The 24,827-nt window shown below is 37.2% G+C and overlaps 1 protein-coding gene across 1 annotated transcript in view; it reads right to left on the bottom strand.

Annotated features, from left to right (window-relative positions):
• The window catches only part of LOC122740030 (cytochrome P450 2C44-like), a 31,691-nt gene extending 11,502 nt beyond the window's left edge, over window positions 1–20,189 (bottom strand). Inside the window, exons 1-6 of the mRNA XM_043981803.1 lie at window positions 19,973–20,189; window positions 10,544–10,706; window positions 10,227–10,376; window positions 9,689–9,849; window positions 5,635–5,811; window positions 2,685–2,826 (exon numbers count right to left, since the gene is read on the bottom strand). Coding sequence (XP_043837738.1) covers window positions 2,685–2,826; window positions 5,635–5,811; window positions 9,689–9,849; window positions 10,227–10,376; window positions 10,544–10,706; window positions 19,973–20,152 — 973 coding nt within the window. The 5' untranslated portion in view covers window positions 20,153–20,189. The remainder of the gene's footprint in view (window positions 1–2,684; window positions 2,827–5,634; window positions 5,812–9,688; window positions 9,850–10,226; window positions 10,377–10,543; window positions 10,707–19,972) is intronic.
• Between the last annotated feature and the right edge of the window lie 4,638 nt (window positions 20,190–24,827).

Below are 24,827 nucleotides of genomic sequence, written 5' to 3'. Positions count from 1 at the left end.
GATCTTGAGCCACACCTGGCCTGCCCTGCCCTGTCAGATCATAGTCTAAATTTAGCCAACCCTGAGAAGGAGTGTCCTCAGAGGCTGTAGACTGCCAACAAGGAACCAATCTCAGCCACACTAATGAAGTACTTCCCCTTTGGGGGAGGAAAAAAAGGTAGAAAAGAGGACCCCAACAGGAAGTAACACACTCTCACAGACACACTCTCTCACACACTTGCACACTTTCTCTCCCTCTGGCTTCGGAGCTGACTAGAGACTGGCTTCTGACTCCCATAGAAACTATAGACCCCTGGTGGTGAGTTAAGTCCAGCCCTATGGATTAGCTGAACTGGAAGCAAGTTTGGGGATTGTATAGGTTATTGTGAGAGCCAGGGGAATTATGCATTTTCCTCTTTCCCTATTCCGTTGTCTCTGATTTTATTAATTTCACCTTCGTTTTGTATTTTATTCCCATTGATAAAAACCTGATTAGTTTGTGGAAAAGAGGCTGTTAAACTCCTTTCTTATTGACCTGGGAGAAATATCTAAAAAGGCATTTTGGAGGGGAGGAGTTTTGGTCCTAGAGGTCCCTCATTATTTTCTGAACCCCAATATTTGGTGAGCCACCCATTTAACTCTCCACATATTAAATTTGTCCCCTACAGGGATAAGAGAGAGTGTAGAATTATATACACCTATATTGTGAGCCATGGTGACTGGAAGGATGGTAGTACTCTTGACAGTTATATAGGGAAGTTATAAAAAGGGGAACATTTGATGGAGAAAGATAATGATTTTGGCTTTGGACATGTTGAGTTTAAGATGTCTATGGGTCAAAAAATTTGACTTTTGGGGGCAGCTAGGTGGCTCAGTGGATAAAGCACCAGCCCTGGATTCAGGAGGACCTGAGTTTAAATCTGGCCTCAGGCACTTGATACTTGCTAGTTGTGTGACCCTGGGCAAGTCAGTTAACCCTCATTGCCCCCCCCCCACACACACAAAAAAAAGATGTCTATGGATCATGGAGTTTGAAATGTTCAATAGGCAGTTGGAGTTGCAAGACTAGAGACTAGCTGCAAGATACAGAGGTTAGATTTGGGCAAGTAAATATGAGAATCATCTGTATGAAGATGATAATTGAAACCATGGGAACCAATGAGTACACCAAATACAACATTATAAAGGGAGAAGAGAAGAGGGCTTAGGACAGAGCTTTGTGGGATGCTCATGGTCAGTGGGTGAGACCCAGATGGAGTTCCAGCAGAGTCAGACAGTTGGAGAACCAACAGAGAGCACTTTCAGGAAAATATAGAGAGAAGAGAGTATCAAGGAGAAAAAGGTAATTGATGGTGTTAGATCATGCAGAACAGAGAAATTCTCTTAATTTCAAAATTGATTGACCTTTTTTCTTGTAAATTAGGATGAGAATTGAGAAAAAGGCAATTAAATTCGGCAATTGAGAGATCAATAGTAACTTTGGGGTAAGTAGTTTTGATTGGATTAATATTTCAGAAGACAGCCTGCAAAGAGTTAGAAGAGCAAAAAAAGAGGAAAGGAAGTAGAGTCACATATTTTAGATAGCCTTTTAAAGAAGTTTAACCACAAAAGGGAGAAGATAGGACAATAGCTATACTCTTTTTTTTGGGGGGGGGGCAGGGCAATGAGGGTTAAATGACTTGCACAGGGTCACACAGCTAGTAAGTGTCAATTGTCTGAGGCTGAATTTGAACTCAGGTCCTCCTGAATCCAGGGCCAGTGCTTTATCCACTGCACCACCTAGCTGCCCTCAAGTAGCTACACTGTTTAAAATTATTCTCTTTATACTAATATGGGGCACCTACTTTGGGCAGTGGCTAGAGTGTTGGGCCTAGAATCGGAAAGACCTGAGTTCAAATTTGGCCTCAGACACTTACTAGTTTTTTTTTATCCCAGACAAATCACTGAACCCTGTTTGTTTCAGTTTCCTTATCTGTAAAATGAGCTAGAGGAGTAAATAGCAGACCACTTCAGTATCTTTGCAAAGGAAATCCAAAAAGTGTCACAAAGAGTTAGACGTGACTGAAAATGACTAAGCAATAAAAACAAATATACTTATATGTACACTTGATGTGCTCATTAGCATGTAAGATCTTCAAAAGGTGATATTATTTCATTCTTTGTTTTTGTTTCTTTTTTAATCTCCAGAACCTAATGAAATGTCTGCCGTGTGGTAGGTACTTAATGAATGCTCATTGATTAACTGATTGAATACATACAGAAAACATTCAGTGTCTTTAATTCCTTTGGATAACACACATGTCAGATATGCTGTTTTACTTTTTCAGTTTTGAAGGGTACAAAAAAGCTAATAAGCGTCAAGCTGCAGTGTAAGCTGAAGAAACAATTCAACATTTTATGTGGACATGGAGAACTAGAATCGTAGCTTTGATGTAAAATGCCGTGGTTGTGATAAGTGAGTCAGCTGCTGTGCCCTGAGTCCTGTGCCCATCCTCTCTTATTTGTCCTTTCCTTCTCCACTCAGCTCATTCTTTTTTCTGCTTCCCATCATTACAAGACCCTATCCTATAAATAGCAGTCTTGTTTGAGAGGCATTCAACTACAGTGCTAAAGTATTGGAGCAATTTCTGCATAAATCTGGGTTAGGAAATTTAGGTTAGAATCTTGGGTGTTCACCATCAGAACACTGTGGATTTTCTTGTTACCTTGTACTTCTGGATGCTTCATTATGAGAAGCAAGCTATATCTCAAAGTTGAACTGGTTGTTTCTGTTCCAGCATCAATTAAATCCATTCCTGTTGTTGCCAGATTTTCCAGGTCAAACACAGAATCTGGATTCTTTTGGTCCTACAGATTTTTCAGGCAGAAATAAACAAATGAACAAATGAAAGAATGAAAAACTGGAAAAAGGAATGGACGAATAAATAAAGAAATTGAATTTTAATAATTAAGAAGAGTTAACAAAAAAATCCTCTAGGCCCAAAAAGAGTGACCCTAATTGAAAGAGTCCCATCACAAATTGCAAAGCATTTATTATCTGAGAAGATATGTGTGTAAGAAGAAACTTTGCAGGGGAGGGGAGGAGAGTGGAAAGAGAGAGACAGAGAGAGACAGAGACAGCGAGTTAATTGTCAGTTTCTCAAATAGGAGTGGGAAAAAAGTGAGATCTCTATGGTTTCTAGAAGTTTTGGGGAAGGAAATGATGTAACTGGTGTTAAGGGGAGGGGGGCATGTGTAGACGCAATAAGCCAGGATGGTTAGAAAGTCCTAATCAAGGTCTTAAGTCTGCCACTGCTCAAGGATTCTCTTAATCTGTTTGATTTCTTGTAGCAACAGGCATCTCCAAATTTCACTAGAGTTTACTTGCAAAGGATCACTGATATGTCAAGTAGCTCTGAACCTCAAAATCCTTCTAATTAACTAGTTTGTTTTTGTGTGTAACTCCATTGTCCTGCTCCTCTGTGAAGAAGGGAAGTGCTAACATATAGTATAGTCATCACAGAGCCCATGTTCACAGAAATAATGGTCATAAAGCCACCCATAGAAAACAACTAGGAGGATGGAAGCTTGACTTTAGTAACCTTCCCCCTTGGCCAACCACTTCTTGAATTCTTTCTTTTCTAGAGAATGAGAGTCTACCTAATGCTTCTTACTCGTCAGGACACAGTTCTGTCCTTGTCAAACAGTGTTCAAGACTTCGCTGTCTATCCTCTTACCCTCAGAAATTGCTCTTAGTTTACTGTGATGTTGGAAAGGATCTGGCACAATAATGCCTACTAAAGTATCTGTAGAAAAATTGGAAGAGGATATTTCTGGTATTTTAGGAAGGTTTGTGGGCCTTTGGCCTAGGAACTGTTTTGTCCTGTTAATTTTTCCTTGAAGCCCACCTAGAATATATTAAACCTCATCTTACAGTGGTGTCAGACTAGAGCCCAATAAAGCAAGAAATAGAAGCTTGGGTAGGAATGTTTATAAAGTAGAAGCACAGATGGCAAGATGGTGAAGGAAGATGACTGAATTGGATATGAAACATATGGTGTTGGCTACAGGTCCCTTGTTTTCTATGTTGTTATAACCCTTGAAGTTAACTCAGGTGTTGGAGCCCCATCATCTGATTGGTGAGTTCCTCTTGGAGCTTCCATTTTGAGTTCATAGCAAGCACATAATAAATTGGTTTTGTCTTGATTTTTTAGCTCTCTAGTCTGGTACATTATGTCTCTCTTCATGCAGCCTAAGATCCCATCAACTTTAGGTGCCATAAAAATCTTATTTGTAGTGAGAACAGAGTTCATTAAACATCTTGTCTTTATCCCAGTTGTATGAACTCCCCACCTACTTTGTGAGTCAGCCAATAACCATTTATTAAGTGGCTACTCTGTGTCAGACACTGTGCTAAACATTGGAAGACCACGTATTGTTTAAAATACAATCTTTGCTTTTAAGAAGCTCACAGTCTAATGGGAGAAATAACACAAAACACCTATGTACAAACAAATTATATAAACAAACTGGAAATCATCAACAGAGGGAAAGCAATAGAATTAAGAGGTATTGGGGAAAAACTTCCTGGAACTTGAAGGAAGTCAGGACAACTAATGAAAATGCACTGAATCTATAGCAGGAGGTGTTTGTTTTGTTTTGTTTTTGTTATCTGTATATGTGAGAAATAGCAAGAAGCCAAGTGTCACTGGGTCACACAATATGTGGGTATCTTTGGAGTTCTAGAAGACATGAAAATCTTGGAGGAGAGGCAAACTATGAAAGGTTTTGAGCAACCAACAAAAGACTTTATTATTGATTTTGGAGGAAATAGTTATTGGGGTATATTGAATAGGAGAGTGGCATGGTCAGACCTAAACTTTGGTAAGATAATTTTGACAGCTGAGTGGAAGATAGATTGGAGGGGAAAGTTTCTTGAGGGAGAGAGACCATCCAATAGTCTATTATAATAGTATTTCCATGATTGGAGGAGAGCCTGCAGAAGACTGCTGAAGGCATTAGAAGAAAGAAGGGGATATATATGAGGGGTGCTATGAATGTAAAACTGATAGGACTTGCCAAATGAGTAGGTAGGAGGGGTGAGGGTGAGTACTTGAGGATGACACCTAAGTTCTAAGCATGGGTGATTGAGAAGACTGTTGTTCTTTTCTTTTCTTTTCTTTTCTTTTCTTTTCTTTTCTTTTCTTTTCTTTTCTTTTCTTTTCTTTTCTTTTCTTTTCTTTTCTTTTCTTTTCTTTTCTTTTCCTTCCTTCCTTTCTTTTTCTTTCTCAGAAGGGCAATAAGGGTTAAGTGACTTGCCCAGGTTCACACAGCTAGTAAGTGTCAAGTGTCTGAGGCTGGATTTGAACTCAGGTCTTCTTGAATCCAGAACCGGTGCTTTATCCACTGCACCACCTAGCTGCCCCCCTCCCCCCAGGTATTTCTAGTGAACTATTTTCCACCTCACTAGAGAGAAAGGTCAGAACACTTTGTCAGATAGGATCATTTCATATAGTTGCCTCCTTTATTTTTTCTTCCATGTAAAAGCTTAACTAGGGAGGAAAAAAGAGTTTCTAGAATAGGTATGATGAGAAAACAAAGATTTTCAATAAAATCTATTATTCAAAGAAGAAGAAATAACCATTTCTCATATGCCATTCTCCATGTGTATACTACCTGTTTCATTTTGTAGAGGAAGCAGTCAATGTAATTCTTAAGATTGTTAGGATCCAGGCTCTCTTGGTATTTCTTTGCATTATCCAAAATAAACTCTTTAAGTCTCTTGATATTTGAAAAAAATTTCTTGTGAGGCCCAGGAAAATAGCGGAGAAGCCAAGGCACACTATTATAAAGCTATAAAAAGGGAGGAAGAAGAGGAAAGTATCACATATGAGTTTATTATTGTTGAGCAAATCTCTTCCATAGTCACAATTTTACAATTGTTTAAAATTATGGAGGTTTTTTTTTGGAAGGGAAAGGGGCCTATTCCCTTTAACAACATGGTAGTTTAGAACAGTAATTTCTTAGAAAGTTATCACATCTTGTAGCTAGAAATATTTGGAGAGAAATACTTTCAATGGATATCAGGAAAAAGGAAGCATTTATTATGATTTTGGGAAGAGACACCAAATATCTTAAGTGGTGGTGTATGAACGTATAAGATGCCATCTGGTGCTCACTTCAGCATGTGCTCACATATTTAAGGAAAGAAGTTTTGTTTTGTTTTTCCTTTAATTTTCTTTTTTATTTCAAGGGGACATATTTATATGTTAACTGGGTTTATATGCCAGATGTTGTTCAGAATTGTTATTATTTAGTTATATCTAGAACACCTCACATCAGAGTACTTTTGTTCCATAAAAGGAGCACTACCTGTCCTTAAGTGCCTCCAGTCTTTCCACCTAATGGTAAAGTTAATTTACTAACAAGAATCCCATAGACTTGACTGTTCCCAATAACCACCATTAATTTTCTAGAATGCTGTTTTCTTTTACGATAAATAATAATCCTATTTATCCAGCTTCATTTATAAAGCTATGCCCAACTATAGGAAAGAAGGAAGGATGGAAGGAAGGATGGAAGGAAGGAAGGAAGGAGGGAGGCAAGAAGGGAAGAAAAAAGAAAGGAAACATACATGTGATTTTTGCCTATTAAAAAGACAGCTACTACTTCCCAAATTGACATCTGGGTTACTCAACTGTTTAAAAAAAATTAAGGCATCATAATTTAGAATGTTTTAGAGAAGGATAGCATGGCAAATGGAGTTTGCAAGATTAACACTAATTTCTATAAAAGTGAGTGAGAGCATTCTTTTACAGAAGTAAAATTTTAGCTAATATATAAACTTCTACAAAAAACACAAACAGTGAAAAGACAATCCAGTAAATTCAAGATTTATAAAAACTATGCACGGGGCGGCTAGGTGGCGCAGTGGATAAAGCACCGGCCCTGGAGTCAGGAGTACCTGAGCTCAAGTCCGGTCTCAGACACTTAACACTTACTAGCTGTGTGACCCTGGGCAAGTCACTTAACCCCAATTGCCTCACTTAAAAAAAAAAAAAAACTATGCACAAAAAATACCATGGTATTTAAGAACATGGGAAGAGCTTATACAGGTGGCAGTTAAGAAAAGTAACTCTTGACCACTACACATTAACATACAATAATGAAAAAATATACTACAATTATAATTGAAAAAAGTAACTTTTAAAAATCATATAATGGGGGGCAGCTAGGTGGTGCAGTGGATAGAGCATTGGCCCTGGATTCAGGAGGACCTGAGCTCAAAGCCCACCTCAGACATTTGACACTTACTAGCTGTGTGACCCTGGGCAAATCACTTAACCCTCACTGTCCCACAAAGCAAAAACAAAAACAAAAAACAAAAAACAAAATCATATAATGAATAGTGGATTGAAGTACTATTTATATAGATGACTTCAAAGCCAGGAAAACTAAGCTACCTTTGACACATATTAGCTTTGTGAACTTGGTTAATCATTTATTCTCCCAATGTTCTAGTTTAGAGGGGTCAAAAATGGCCAATACCCCATGTCCACTTTAAAATGTATTTGGGAAACATTTAATAAAATAAATGTAATACAATAGAAGATAGGTAATGTTAACATGTGGTTTTCTGGTCAAGATTATGCCTCCACGATATTTCTCCTATTTCTTTTTTTTTTTTCTTTTGCGGGGCAATGAGGGTTAAGTAACTTGCTCCTAGGTCACACAGCTAGTAAATGTCTGAGGCCAAATTTGAACTCAGGTCTTCCTGAATCCAGGGACAATGCTTTATCCACTGTGCTACCTGGATGCCCTCTAATATGTGGTTTTCTAAGTCAATATGCAGCCTACCAGGATCTTTATCTATAAATTAGTGTCTCCCCTTTGCTATTTGTATTTCACACCACTGTTGTAGGTAACTCTATAAGATTATAATTTGCTAAAAAATTGTTGACCTGCTTTGGTAGAACTAATTTCCTCATGTAGGAGTTGTCTATATCAGTGAAATCATAGATTCTATAGTTATCCTTCTCCCCCTCTATTACAGTGATATTGTACTTCCAGAATGGGTGAGTAGTGTTTTGCCACACGTCAAACCAGTCATTGAGAGAGGAAGTTGACTGGAGCCCCATCTGGAGCGATAGGTTCAGTGTTGTCTATGGAAGTCCTCTTTTTTATAAGCTCAGCCTTTGTCTCCTCAAATGGGCCTCCTGTATATTCTCTAGAAATGGCCATTTCCCACAATCTGTAGATAAGCCATGGGCTGCCCTGTGCAGTCAATATCCTTAGCCAAATCCATAAATAACTATCAACTCATAAACTACTTTGAATTTGTCTATCTCATAGTATGCAAGACACTGGACCCAGAAGGAAGTAAGCAGCATTCTGGCCTTGGAGAGGCTAATAGGACAGTTAGGTTTTATTAGCACAAATTAGCTAGAAACATAACAAAACAATAAAAAAGACAGGGCATATTCACATGATTATAAAAATAGTAAATAACAATCATAAGAAAATAATTTGTGGAAATCTATTCTGATAGGAACATCTGGGTTGAATTCTCCCCTCTGTACTATACTATACAGTATGGGAAGTGTGACCTTTAACCTCTCAGTGACCTCGGATAGTTCTTTAAGACTATAAATTGTAGAGAAGTTGCTAATATGGTTGTTTGTTCACTTAGAATTCCCTAAAGTAATGAAATTACAGGTCTCTGTTAGCATCGGATAACCTTATAGTTAACATATATGAAACATTTTAAGGTATGCAAAGCACTTGATACAGATACTCTTATTTGATGTTCACAATAAACATGTGAAGTGGGTGCTATTGTTAGTGGTTAAATACTTTGTTCAGTGTCACAGAGTCACTGAGTAGCAAGATTCAATCTCAGCTTATCAGGACACTAAATCAGTTTCTGGTTCTGATAACCAAGTGCTACATAAAATTTGTTCTCTTTGAAGTAAGCCTTTCCTTGACCTTTTTCACAAACTGTGCAATTTCATAAAAGAATATTTGTTTTCTGATAGCTACTGCCCCACCATAACATAAAATTTCTGGAAGTAGTTCCCTATGTGAGATAAATTTACCAAACCCATAAACATAATTGGACACTGTGAGGCAACATACATTGAATTATAAATCTGGATCCTTGTAGGCAACCCCTGTTTCCAATATTTGTTTGTCCTTGGACAAGTCACATAACCTCTCTCAGTCTCCATTTCCTTATCAGCAAAATGGTTATATGAGGAGACAACAAATTTTTCACATACACCCCTCCCCCACACACACATCCCCCACACCCTCACACACATGCAATAGAAGAGTTCCCCAGGTACTAAGTATGCAGTTATGTTTAAATTGCCTAGAACATAGTTTTGTATAATTCATTTTCTTTATAACCCTTATACTGCATATGAACATGAGATTCTACTCCCACTACCACCTCCTCTACCACCACCACTGGGAATTTCAGCTTCTTTTCTAAAAGTTGCTTTCACCTCTAATGCTTATAATTTTATGGATAACATGACTATTTATAGAAGCAAGTATTAAAAAAATTTCTCCATAGGACTTTGTTAAAGAGACAGTAAACTCACACTGTGACATTATTTTGCTTGTGTGGAAGTTTTCTGGTAGGAGGCATTGCTGAAGAGCCTTCTTTCCCTTTGTATTGCAAAAGTGTGATGATCAAGTACACAACCAAAAGATGACTCTGGCCTACCTGAGCTATTGGTGCATTCGATAGAATCATGTTTTCGTTTAAAATCCTCATAACAAAAAGCAATTTCTCATTGTCATAGCTGAAACGCTGATGGAAAAGGATGGAGCTGATAACATTGCAAGGGGCACATCCAAGGATGAAGGTTGGGTCAAAGGGTTGACCTAATTATAAAGAAATTCACAACAGGGAAAGAGCAAGTTTCATGATAATACTTTGAATCAACCAACATTAGCATGATAAGGAAAAGGCTTAAATCCAGGTCTGATCTTAACACGGGGTTCAGTTTCCTCAGTGCTGATCTATGGCATCTCTGCTGGACTGTTTCCATTATCTATAATTAGGACATAAACAATTTATGAAACATGAGTAGACTAGGGAGAAATCTGATTCTCCTATCACACTTCCTTCCATAAGGCTTCCATTTGGTTACAGAGATGGACAGTGGTAAAAAGACTGGCTCGCAACTGAGAGATTTAGCACTGATGATGTGTTATTATATAGGACCCAGATGTATAAGAAATAATCAATGGTAACCAACTATTTGTTTTCCTCAGTTCCTCCAAAAGGAATTGAGCTTCTTCTTGGACACGCTCCTCAATGCTCCTTTTCCCCATCCCAAAGTTTCTCAGAGTCATCAAGGAAAATCGGCGAATTTGTTTCCATGTTTCTCCATTACTGAAAATAATTCCTAGGAAAAGAGTGAATGAAGCATGAGGTTAAAAATGATATCTTGATTAAAGCAAAATTTTGATTTTATCATTGTTTCTAGCTAGTTGAAAGATCATTGATAAATTGTCCTTCTATTTCTTACTTTTCTACCCCTACCAGTTTTTCCCAGAAGAATCTGAAACTTACCATGTCCTTTGTAAATGTCATCAAATATTGATAGTTTCCCCCTGCCTCCAAAAATGTCTCCCTGATCAAACAGTGCTTCTTTCAGTGCCTTATAGCCATGTAGAACCACCACTGGCTGAGATCCCAAATACACAGTATACACAGGACCATACTTTTCAGATAGCTGCAAAAAGAGATATAAGAAGCAACTCCAGGAACAGTGTTCAATCTGAAAATGGGTATATCTGGGTTTCTACAGCAAGTGCTAAGAAGTGTAAGACCTGTGGCTATGTTTGTCCTGAAATTGAACATTCATATATATACATATATATACATATATATATATGTATATATGTATGTATATATGTGTATATATGTATACATGTGTATATATATGTGTGTGTATAGATATGTATATATGTGTATATATATGTATATATATATATATGTATGTGTATATGTATGTATATTGACCATTACAAATAGAAAGTAATCTCTTTGAAAGAACTATCCTCATCTTCTGTTCTTATCTCCATACCTTTAACTCTCCTTGGAACCTAAGTGTTAATTTCCCTCCCCCACATTTGTTTAGCAAATTATATCAAGTAGAAAGAGCAGTGTCTTAGGAGGCAGGGCACCCTTGTTTTAATCCAAGTTCTGTTGCTAAACAGCACTGTGGTTTGGTTGAATTCATGCAGCCATTCCAGGTTTCATTTTATGCCTCTGTAAAATAAGGAGGTGAGAGTAGATTCAATTCCATCAAAATGTTTTTATTCATTGTATGATGATCAGTCATTATAGACTTTACTCTTCTCAGCAATATAATGGTCCAAGACAGTGCCAAAAGACTTAGGGTGGAAAATGCTCTCCACATTCAGAAGAAAAACTGTGGAGTCTGAATAAAGACTAAATCATAAGGTTTTCATTTTTGTTGTTGCTTTTTTGTTATTGTTCTTGTTTGATATTTCCTGTGTTTTTCTCCTTTCATTCTGATTCTTTTCTTACCACATGATTAATGTGGAAATATGTTTAAGAGTATTGTAATGGATTACCAATATCAAATTGCTTGCTGGCCTTGGGAGGGGGAGGAAAAGGAGAGTAGGAGAAACATTTGGAACTCAAAAAATATCTTTACTTATAATTGCAAAAAATAAAAATAAAAAAATTGAAAAGGAAAATTTTAAAAAAAATCAAGCACTTTCTGAGTAAAAATCCTATGTTATCCTGAAAAGATGACTTATCAGGGCACAGTGCTGATCCTGGTGTTTTGAAGATGATGCAAATAGAGTGGAAGCCCTTGAAGAGAATACAGGAGAGAAGGAATAAAATTTCTATAGTGCTTTCAATGGGTAAGGCACTATACTAAGTGCTTTTTCCAAATGTCTTCTCATTAAATCCTCATGACAACACTGCAGGGTAGGAGTGATTATTATAATACCCTTTTTATAGTTGAGAAATGTGAGACAAACATGGATTAAGTGACTTAGCCAGAATTCAGTGGCTAGCAAATGGATGTCGGGATTTGAACTCAGATTTTCCTTACTTTGGGCTCAGTTCTCTATTCACTTCACCACCAGTTACCTCAAGCTGTGATTGCCTCAGTAGGATTTTCTCAGGCTTAGTCCTGCTCAATTTCTGGTCTGGAAGTTTTTGAAACAATGGGATATTCCCTCCTGAAAAAATTCCTTTTTTTGTCTTCCCTGACTCTGTTCTCACTGAATTAGTCTGGTTCTCTCTCCTCTGGGTCATTCTTTGCTGTCCTGGGACTTCTTTTCCTCTCTCCATATCTTTGCCTGAGCAATCTTGCCAGCTTTCATGGATTCAGTTATTATTTCCATGTATATGACTCAAAATTAGATATATATCCATAATTAATCTGTCTCTTAGAGAGGCAGAGCCAAGATGGCTGAAAGAAGCCAGGAAGTTGCCTGAGGTCTCCTGAGTTTCCCTCAAAACCAACATTAAGTCAAGCCACTAAACAGATGCTAGAACTATACAACCTACAAAAAGACAATCTTCCAACTTGAGATAATTTAGAAGACTTCAGAAAAGGTCTGTCTCAATTGGGTGAAAGGGGAGCATAGTGCAGCTCAGCACAGAGGGTCTGGACAAGTCAGCAGGAGGCTCCTGGCCACAATACAAATCAGCCACTGAGGCCCCTTGTTCCTGTCTCATAAGGCTGTTGATAGAGAAGGCCAGTTGTGAGACCAACCAGCCCTGGGTGAAAGGGCAAACTGCCAGCTAGAGAACCACACACAGGACAAGCCCTACTAGGCCAAGACATCCCAGGGTAGGGAGCAAGTCCAGAGTGGTGAGAAATCCACAAGCCCCAGAGGCCTCAGAGTAGAAAGCCAGTGACCAGGCTCCCTATCCCCCAGCAGAAGAAGCTTGACCCAGGAGCAGACTTCAACTTTATAAGTTTCAAAGTAGACTATAATATGAGTAAGTAAAAGGACCCTTCTAAGTAAAAGGACAGCTTCTATGGCAACAGGGAAGACCACAACACAAACTCAGATGAGTAGAATACTATCAAAATGCCTACATGTGGAGTTTCAAGGGGGAAGATGAATTGGTCTCAAGACCATGTATTAGGGCAAAAAAACCCCCCTCACAATCAAATGTAAAAAGGCGGAAATAGTAAATGCACCCATTTCAGATCATGATGCAATAAAAATTACATGTAATAAAGAGCCTTGGAAGGATAAACTGAAACTTAATTGGAAACTAAATAATTTCATTCTAAAGAATGAGTAGGTCAAACAACAAATCATAGAAACAATCAATAACTTCATCCAAGAGAAGGTCAATAATGATACAAGATACCATAATCAAAGAATTATTCATCTACCTGAAAGCCATAATCAAAAGAAGAGTCTAGACACCTTATTCCAGGAAATTATTAAGGAGAACTGCCCTGATATTATAGAATCAGAGGATAAAATTGTCATTGAACAAAACCACCAATCACCACCTGAAAGAGACTCCAAGAGGAAAACTCCAAGGAATAATGTAGCCAAATTCCAGAAGAGAATATATTACAAGCAGGAGAAAGAAACATTTTAAATATCATGGAGCCACAATCAGGATTACGCAGGACCTGGTAGCTTCAACAATAAAGTATCATTGGAACATGATATTTTGAAAGGCAAAGATTTCAACTAAGAATCAAGTACCCAGCAAAACTGAGCATTATATTTCAGGGGGAAAGATGGAACATTCAATGAAAAGGGGACTTTCAAGGTTGTCTGAAGAAAAGACCAGAACTGAACAGAAAATTTGATTTTCAAATACAAGACTCAAGAGAAGTATGAAAAGGTAAAGAGGGCAAAAAGTTATTCAGTAGGGTAAAACTGTTTACATCCCTATGATGGAAGATAACACTTTCAACTCTTAAGATCTTTATCTCTATTTGGACAGATAGAAGGAGTATACATAGAGGGTATAGGTATAAATTGACTTTGATGTGATGATATAAAGAAACTTAAGGGGTAGGAAAAAAGAATATGGGGAGGAGAGGGAAGGGGAGGTGGAATGGGGTTAATTACATCATATGAAGAAGCACAAAAAACCTATTACAATAGAGGGAAAGAAGGGAGGGGTGAGCATTGTTTCAACCTTACTCTCATTAGATTTGGTTCAAAGAGGGAAACATATACACCCATTTGGATAAAGTAACTTAGTTTACCCTTTAAGGAAGTAAAAAGGTAAGGGGGAAAGGGCAGTACTGATAGAAGTGAGGGCAGAAGCAGGGTAGGAAAGGGGAAAGAAAAGGGAGGGCAACTGATAAAAGGGAGGGAAGATTGAGGGAGGCAGTGGTCAGAAGCAAAAGACTGGTGAGGAGGAATAGGGTGAAGAGAAAAAAAGTACAAAGGGGAAAATTGGATGTAGAGAAGTACACAGTTAGCAATCATAATTGTGAATGTTAATGGGATGAACTCTCCCATAAAACAGAAGCAAGTAGCAGAGTCAATTAAAAACCAGAATCCTACAATATGTTGTTTACCAAAAACACATTTGAAACAGAGAGATATACACAGAGTAAAGGTAAAAGGTTCAAGCAGATTATATTATGCTTCAGCTGAAGTCAAAAAAGCAGGGGGAGTTATCTCAGATAAAGCAAAATCAATAGATCAAATTAAAAGAGATAAGGAAGGAAACTACATCTTGCTAAAAGGTACCATAGACAATGAAGTAATATTAATACTAAACCCATATGCACCAAGTGGTATAGCATCCAGATTCTTATAGGAGATGTTAAATGAATTACAAGAGGAAATAAAAAGCAAAACTATACTATTGGGGGATCTTAATCTTCCCCTCTCAGAACTAGATAGATATAACTACAAAATAAATAAGAAAGAAGTTAAAGTTGTGAATAGAATGTTAGAAAAGTTAGATATGATAGCTATCTGGAGAAAATTGAATGGGGATAGAAAGGAATATCTCTTTTTCTCAGTGGTACATGACACATACACAAAAATTGACCATGTATTAGGGCAAAAAACCCCCCCTCACAATCAAATGTAAAAAGGCGGAAATAGTAAATGCATCCATTTCAGATCATGATGCAATAAAAATTACATGTAATAAAGAGCCTTGGAAGGATAAACTGAAACTTAATTGGAAACTAAATAATTTCATTCTAAAGAATGAGTAGGTCAAACAACAAATCATAGAAACAATCAATAACTTCATCCAAGAGAAGGTCAATAATGATACAAGATACCATAATTTATGGGATGCAGCCAAAGGAGTTCTTAGGGGAAATTTTATATTTCTAAATACTGACATGAATAAAATAGAAAAAGAGGAAATAAATTAATTGGGCATGCAACTAATAAAGCTAGAAAAAGAACAAATTGAAAATCCCCAATTAAGCACTAAAGAAGAAATTCTGAAAATCAAAGGATAATGAATAAAATTGAAAGTAAGAAAAACATAGAATTAATCAGTAAAACTAAGAGCTGATTTTATGAAAAAGAAACAATAAAATAAATAAACCTTTGGTTCATTTGATTAAAAAAAGAAATAAGGAAACAAAATTACCAGTATCCAAAATGAAAGTGGTGAATTCACTATCAATGAAGTGGAAATTAAGGCAATAATTAGGAGCTATTTTACCCAACTGTATATCAATAAATTTGACAATCTAAATGAAATGGATGTATATTTACAAAAATATAAATTGCCCAGATTAACAGAAGAGGAAATATAAGACCTGAGCAGACCCATTTTAGAAAAGGAAATTGAACAAGCCATCAATGAACTCCCTATGAAAAATTTCTAGGGCCAGATGGGTTTATGAGTGAATTCTACCAAGAACAATGAATTCCAATATTATATAAATTATTTGATAAAATAGGTGAAGAGGGGATCCTGCCAAATTCCTTTTATGACACAAACATGATGTTGATACCTAAACCAGACAAAATCAAAACAGAGAAAGATAGTTATAGACCGATTTCTCTAATGAATATCAATGAAAATTTTTAAAGAAAATATTATCAAGGACAATACAGCAAATTATCAGTAGGATAATACACTATGACCAGGTGGGATTTATACCAGGCATGTAGGATTGGTTCAATATTAGGAAAACCATCAGCATAATCAACCACATCAATAACAAAACTAACCAAAATCATATGATTATCTCAATAGATGCAAAGAAAAATTTTGACAAAATACAACACTCATTCCTATTTAAAAAAAAACAAAAACAAACTAGAGAGCATAGGAATAGGTGGAGCTTTCCTTAAAATCATAAGCAGTATCTACCTAAAACCATCAGCAAGTATTATATGTAATGGGGTTAAGTTAGAAATGTTCCAAATAATATCACCACTGTTATTAAACATTGTACTAGAAATGCTAGTTTTAGTAATGAGAGAAGAAAAGGGAATTTAAGGAATTAGAATAGGTACAGAGGAAACAAAAGAAGAACTTTTTGCAGATGATATGATGGTATACTTAGAGAATCCTAGAGAAGCAAGTAAAAAAACAACAAATCATAGAAACAATCAATAACTTCATCCAAGAGAAGGTCAATAATGATACAAGATACCATAATTTATGGGATGCAGCCAAAGGAGAAATTTTTTTCAGTGAGCTTTTGCACATTCTTTTTCATTTGGCTAATTCAACTTTTCAAAACATTCTTTTCCTCATTGGCTTTTTATACCTCTTGTACCATTTGGCCTAGTCTGTTTTTTAAGGTAGTAATTTCTTCTGTATTTTTAATGTCTCCTTTACAAAGTTATTGGCTTTTCTTTAATAATTTTCTTTTATCAATCTCATTTCTTTTCCCATTTTCCCCTCTACCTCTCTTACTTTATTTTCAAGATCCATTTTGAGTCTTTCCACATCCTAAGACCCATTCATATTTTTCTTGGAGGCTTTGGATGTAGGAGCTTTCACTTTGTTATCTTTTTCTGAGGGTGTGTTTTGTTCTTCCTTGTCACCATAATAACTTTCCATGGTCAGATTTTTTTTTTTCTGTTTGCTCACTTCCGCAGCCTATTTCTTGACTTTTAACTCTGTTAAAGTAGGGCTGTGGTTCCATGGTTTAGAGTGTATTATCCCATGCTTGGGGTTTTGTGAAGATGTTTTCAGAGATAATTCTAGGGACTTGTGAATTTTCAGTTCTTCCAAGGTGGTATGATCTAAGGAGAGGTGTGTTTACTCCTCTCCTGGCCTGTGCTCTGGTCTGTGTGTCACCACAATTCTGCTTTTCTGCCCTGAAACTGTGAGCAGAGTCCTGGCTCCACTTTGGCTTCAAGCTGTGGTGTGCTAGTGCTCCTCCCTGCCCTGGGACTGCCACCTAGGGCTGGGACCTGTATCCAAGTATGGGCAAAGCAACAGAGTCCTTCCTTGGTGCTATCAAAGAGACCCTTGTCATCTCCTTCTGCCTAATTGTTCAACCTCCTAAACATCTGTGAACTAAGAGTTCCAAAAGCAATTTCTGCTGTTGCTGATTCATTGACTCCAAAGGCTCGCTCCTATTTTGCTGGGGCTGGGTCTGAGCTGGTATGGCCTGCACTGGACTGTACTTCTCTCTCTCTCTCTCTCTCTCTCTCTCTCTCTCTCTCTCTCTCTCTCTCTCTCTCTCTCTTGTTTTTGTTTTTGGGGTGGGGCAATGAGAGTTAAGTGACTTGCCCAGGGTCACACAGCTAGTAAGTGTCAAGTGTCTGAGGCTGGATTTGAACTCAGGTTCTCCTGAATCCAGGGCCAATATTTTAACCACTGTGCTACCTAGCTGCCCCCTGTGTTACTCTCTCTTTTTTTTTTTTTGCAGGGCAATGGGGGTTAAGTGACTTGCCCAGGGTCATATAAGCAAGTAAGTATCAGATGTGGTATTTGAATCTAGGTCTTTCTGACATTTATAATAGCTCTTTGTGCCTTAAATCAAGGTTGCCTATAGGTGACATTAATAGAACCAAAATATCCTGAGTAGTGAAAGTGACTGTTATGCTCAGACTACATTTGGATTACTGTGTGTTCAATTCTGAGTATCACAATGATGGATATTGATAAGCTGGTATGTGCTGAGAGATTAGCCAAATTGAAAAGGGAACAAGCTGTATGCCTGTGCATGTGGATTTTTAACCTCAAAGAACTGATTGAAGAGGAATATGATAACCAGTCATTTGAAGGGCTCTCATGTAATAGGGATTAGACTTAATTTTCTGGGCCCTAGAGAACAGAATGAGAAACATTGGGTTAGAGTCTGAAAGAGACAGTTTTCAGTTGGATATATAGGAAAAACATTTTAACAATTATATCTGCCTAAAAGTAGAATGGGTCATTCATTGGAAAGTACTGAGCATCCCCTTAATTTGGATATATTGAAGTAAATTTGAGATCATCTTGTACAGCGCCCTAGTTTTGGAGATGAGGATAATTGAACCATAAAGGGTTTCAGTTATTTGCTCAAGGTCACATAGGTTCTAAATATCAGATACAGGATATGAAACCAAATTTTCTAACTTCAAATTTGGTGCTAATACCTCTTTAATAGAGGATTTCAAACTTTTTTTGTGTGTCATGGACTGGTTTGAAAAGCTGATGAAACCTATCAACCCCTTCTCAGAATAATGTATTTTTTTGTGCATTTTTTGCTTGTTTTTGCTTTCTTTTGTTTTTTTTTTTTTTGCAGGGCAATGAGGGTTAAGTGACTTGCCCAGGGCCACACAGCTAGTGTCAAGTGTCTGAGGCCAGATTTGAACTCAGGTCCTCCTGAATCCAAGGCCAGTGCTTTATCCACTGCAGCACCTAGCTGCCCCCAAAATAATGTATTTTTAAAACTCATAATTGTTGAAAATAGCAAATTCCAATATAAAGTTTATAAAAATGTGATTTTTTTCTCCTTTTCAAAATTCATGGATCCCTGGAAATCTATCAATTAACCCATGAAAGTTCATGTATCACAGGTTAAGAACCCCTGGTCTAAAATATCCTTCCTACAATAACTATAATTATTATATGACAAAAATAAATTGACCTAAATAGCCTCTGAGATTATACATCCCCACCTCTGAGGTTCTGTGAATCATTTATTTCAATGCTGTGAGTACTGAACTTCCTTGACTGACTTGTCAAGGCTTCAAATATACATACAGGTTTAAGATGAGTGATCAGTCCAACAGGACTGGATTTCCCCATAGTTCATCAGTTACCCTCTTTTTCTCTTTATTTCTCAACTAAAACAATTAGCAAGGAATAGGAACATGGCCTCATAGCAGAAACTAGAGTAGAACAAGCAAGCAAACTTCTATTGTCTTATTTAAAATAATTATAAAAATAAAATTTATATTTATATTTGACATTTCCCAGTGCAGTTAATATATTTGTTAATGCTAATCCCTGTTTCCCTCCTGTCTTCTATTTTATTTTTTTTTGCAGGGAAATGAGGGTTAAGTGACTTTCCCAGGGTCACACAGCTAGTAAGTGTCAAGTGTCTGAGGCCAGATTTGAACTCAGGTCCTCCTGAATCCAAGGCCAGTGCTTTATCCACTATGCTATCTAGCTGCCCCTTCTATTCTATTTTTATGTCTGGAAACAAAATTTCTCAAAGTAAAGATAATTTTTGGAATATACTCTCATTCTTGGAGATAACCTGTAGATACAAAGATTTAAGTATAACCATGAATGAATACACACACACACACACACACACACAAACACACACACACACACACACACATGCACACACAGTCAGAATTCAGTTCTGTCTTTAAGAACTGTGACTTGGTCTTTAAGGCAACAATCATCATGATTGAGAATTTAATGCTCTGTGGCAGAGCACTATCTCTCATTTTGTCATGAAAACCTTTTGGAGATCTTTGCTTTTAATGTCCAATCATTCTAGAATCAGTCATGAGATGTCATTACGAAAAGATTTTTTAATCATTGCACTTGATGGAGTCCAACCACAAGATTCAGTCCCCTTACCTTGCAGAAAGATGTGCAAAGGTTCTTCTTGTCTAGCTGTAGCATATTTCCAATGATGGGGAGAGGAGCTGGGCCCGGAGGCAGCTTCCTTCCTTTATAGTCTTTTCTCCATAGTGACAAAATGAGTAAAAAAGAGGCACAAACCACAAGTGTGAGAGTGATGAATGCCAAGGACTCCATTGCAACAGTCTGGCCACGGTTAGAATAGATATCAGGTGAGAAACTAAAGCTTTAAATGCCTGATTTGTTTTTGCTTTTTTAAAGTGGGAGTGGAGTTAAATGGCCAATAAAAATGTCTCTACTCTTACAAGAAATCAATAGACATTTATTAGTAACTCCAACTACAGAGGGTAGTAGAGTTTATTGAGCAATATCTAGTTTCAATTCTCTGGCAGCCTTTTCTGAACCTGGACCTGTAATTCTCTGAATGCTACTTCTGGGGGCAGGGATGTGGGGGCTGGAGAACCATTTAATTTGTTACACTTCATCCTAGTCCTTTTCACTTCCTCAACATTTTCTGTCTGTTCTTGATGGCTGCCAGTCTGAGTTACATTCTCACTCTTATTTCAGCTGTAGGAAGAGTGGACCTTGCCAAATTCAGAGTATAACATAGAAGTATAGAGTACAAATTTTCCACAGTAAGGTAAGAAGATCCAGTAACCCTTGGTAAAACTTCACAAAGGCAGGCAATAGTTCTTTGATTATCTTTATGGCTAAACATTATTATGACCGGGATCAAATTCAGCAAGTATGTTTACAAGATTCAAAATAGACTTTTGGCCAATAGACTATGAATTTAAATTCACAATTCAAGTAACATGGAACAAGAATTATCTCCAGTGGACTCCAGTTTAATATCTTTAGAATTTCACAAGGATTAATTTATTAGTTTTGTTATCATTGGCCTTGAGCTCTGAGACAAGAAAAAGAAATGGAAGGAAAACAGATAGTCAATAAAGAAATAAAACTCTCACTTTTTGCAGATGATATGATGATATACTTAGAGAATCCTAAAGAATCAACTACAAACTACTTGAAATATCAACTTTTGCAAAGTTGAATGATATAAATAAACCCATATAAATCATCAGCATTTCCATATATTTCCAACAAAGTCCAGCAACAAGCGATAAGTGAATTCCATTTAAATTAATTGTAAACAATATAAAATACTTGGGAGGCTACCTGCCAAGATAAACCTAGGAACTATATGAATACACTTACAAAACACTTTTCACACAAATAAAAGCAGACCTAAATATTTGGAAAAATTATAATTCCTTATGATGTTGGGGGTGGGTATAATTGATCAAATTGATTGTGATGCATCCCAAAGAATTACAAGACTCAGTGACTCAGTTTTCCAAGTTTTATTGAAAGACTGTTGACCACAGGGAGAGCACCATGGAGATAGGTGTCTCAAATAGGGGAAAGAAGAATAGTTATATTTATAGTGAGAAAAAATAGGTTATCTCCTCATTATCTTAATCTCCTCCTTGTGGGAGGTTCATGGGAGGTCCTAATTTGAATTTTCTGAGGTCCTAAGACAACCTCCTTGGAAGTGTGTTTTTTGGGTTTACGCATCATAAGGTGAACCTAAGGACACAATTGGTCCTTTCTGCGCATGTTTAAACTAGTCAGACCCAAAGGGTATCTGTGTTTATGATCTCTCTTTACTTTAGATCTCATTTCTAGGTGTCCTGTCATCTAGGAATATTAGTGGCTATTAATGCTTAATGGTCCCTAGTTACTATGTCTGTTGATGGTGAGTGTTGATAGGGACAAACCCTCTTGGTTACCTGCCGAGACAGACCCAGAAATTATATGAACACACTTACAAAACACTTTTCACACCAATAAAATCATATTTAAATATTTGGAAGAAATTGAATTGCTTATGATGTGGAGTGTGGGTTTAATTGATCAAATTGATTGTGAGGTGTCCCAAAGAATTACAAGACCCAGTGACTCAGTTTCCCAAATTTTATTGAAAGACTGTTGACCACAGGGAGAGCACCATGGAGATAGGTGTCTCAGTTTCTGTTAATCCCTTTTTGCTTCCTCTATCACTTAAATTAAGTAGTTTCTGTTAAGTAGTTAAATAGTTTCTATACTTAACTCATGGGCAGTCTCATAGTTCCCTTTGTTCTTGTTACCCCATATAAACCCTGTCCTCAGTCCCCATCTTTGGGTATTCCTAGCAATCTGCTTTGCAATACTCTGAGTTATAGCTCCTCTGCCCAGATTAAAGACCTTATTTCTCCTATATTGATTGTTTCATTAATTTTCAGGTTAACAATATACACACACATACGAATACATATACACACACAAACGTGTTTATATATATGTATACATACATACACAGTACATACATTAATATATATCATACATATATATTATATATACACATACATATATACATAAGTATATGCATACATACACACATACACACAATACATATGTGTGTGTGTGTGTGTGTGTGTGTGTGTGTGTGTGTGTGTGTGTGTGTATCATCTTCAATTTTTTCCCAAGCTCTAGCTAGTCTCATCTCTGTTTGGGATTTTACCAGGCTCCCTATAGGGATCTCCCATTCAAATGCATTCCAGGCCATTTCTCACTTGTTTCATCTGGCATTGGCTTTTCCTTCAGTCTTCCTTTCTTCCAGGACAGGAAAGGGAAAATAATCCCTTTTGTGGCTATTTAGTTTCACTTTAGATGAATTTGAATTGACTTCAGTTGTCCATTAAAAAAATCAAGGGTGAAAAAAAATAACAAGGGTGGCCTTTTATTCATCAGTCCTTTCAGGACTTCAAAAAAAAAAAAAAAAGCTCAAAGAGAAAACCTTTTTAAGCAGACAGCCTGAAGAAGTCTCACTCTGCTTCAACAGTTTCTTTACTTAAATTCTTCCTGGAATTCACATTTGCCCTCCTTGTTCATTCTGTTGCTCTTCACCTTTTAAGATTGGAAGGTGGGCAGCTAGGTGGTGCAGTGACTAAAGCACCAGCTATGGATTCAGGAGGACCTGAGTTCAAATCTGACATCAGACACTTGACACTTACTAGCTGTGTGACCTTGAGCAAGTCACTTAACCCCCATTGCCCTGGCCCCCCCCCCAAAAAAAAGATTGGAAGGGTCAACACTTAATTTACAAATCAAGAGAGCACCAACATTTCTTTGAAAAGAAAATTTTACAATGTTAATACATTTTAATGTTAATACACAATGATCATACAATGTTAATACATTTTAAACAAGTCACTGTTGTATGTGTGTACATGTTTCCCTAATGTCAGGTGTATTTGTGGGGCAAAGCCAGTTCTCTAGAATGAATTCAAACATCCCAAAGTAGCTTTAAGTGAATCATTAATTAACCTCCATTCTCTATGATGGACGTTTGGAAAACTCTACAATGATTTTTTTTTGGTAGGGCAATGAAGGTTAAGTGACTTGCCCAAGGTCACACAGCTAGTAAGAGTTAAGGGTCTGAAGTTAGCTTTGAACTCAGGTTCTCCTGAATCCAGGGCCAGTGTTTTATCTACTGTGCCACCTAGCTGCTACCCCCCCCCTCCCGCCCCGCCCAAATGATTTATACTGTATGCTCCCTAAAGGAGTAATTAAGTGAAATTGTTTCTTTCCTTGGGCCTGTGCCACAAGCTGTGTTCATGTGAAGGCCAGGCCTGATTCAGGACTTTCATACCAAAAGTTCCTTTGAGATCCTTGAACAGATATAACCCAAAGGAATAGATATATTTCATACTAATAACTTCTATATTGTAAGGAGTAAAATTCTAGCTATACTATCTAAAATATCTCATGAGTGGTTACCAATAAATTATAAGCTTTAGCAAGAGTTAGACTTTTAAGCATTTATTAAGGAGAATAAGAATTTGGTGAAGAGAAAGAGAAAGGCCTAGCTTCATGTATCTATTAAAGGGAGAGAGGATTCCTAGCTCCCTTCTCCTCCAGAGTCCACACGAAAGAGAGCGAGTCAGAGCACCAGCCTCCCCTTTCTTCCTCCCACAAGCAAAAGTCACTTCCTGATGCCAAAGAAAGCAACATGGTCCTGTCCTCAGAGGTACCTCACCTCATGTTGGAGCTTTCCTACAGTAAGTCTCCAGTAGGTGGCGTCATTCCAATCGTTACAATATAAAACTAGTAACTAATATAACCTAATAACTTCTTGGAGATGCCAGACAGCTTTATCAATGTTTCCTTGACTTTACTGAATATTGAGCACTTATTTTTGTAGCTTGTAAGTGGACATTAGTATATCATATGCATTTTGTCTCCTTTTACTTCCTTATACAAAGAATATGCTCTAATCAAATTAGATTGTGCATGATCCCCTAAACACAATGTGGTTATTTCTGCTTCTATATCATCTCAACCTACACCATATTTCAGAGTAAACTGTGGCTAATGGATTAATGATTTGACCAAGATCACATCGCTGCCCTCAAAAAGCTATTTTTACTTTTTAATATATACTTTTTTGTTTTATTGATTGTTTTTTGTTTTTGTTTTTTGGGGGGGGGTTTTGCAGGGCAATGAGGGTTAAGTGCCTTGCCCAGGGTCACACAGCTAGTAAGTGTCAAGTATCTGAGGCCGGATTTGAACCCAGGTACTCCTGAATCCAGGGCAGGCACTTTACCACTGCGCCATCTAGCTGCCCCCTATTTTTACTTTTTGTTACAAGTTTTGATGCTCCTGAAATTCCCATCTGCTCCATGTCTAAGAGTCAGAAGTTCATGCCTTTCATTTTCTATTCCATTATAGGCCAATCATAAATCACCTAGTATAGAATAATTGGCATCATACGGTGCATCATTAGCTTGTAAAATGTAGTGTAGGG

The sequence above is a fragment of the Dromiciops gliroides genome, chromosome 2, assembly GCF_019393635.1.
Source record: "Dromiciops gliroides isolate mDroGli1 chromosome 2, mDroGli1.pri, whole genome shotgun sequence".
Lineage (NCBI taxonomy): Eukaryota > Metazoa > Chordata > Mammalia > Microbiotheria > Microbiotheriidae > Dromiciops > Dromiciops gliroides.
This window is presented reverse-complemented; position numbering and strand designations above follow the sequence as displayed.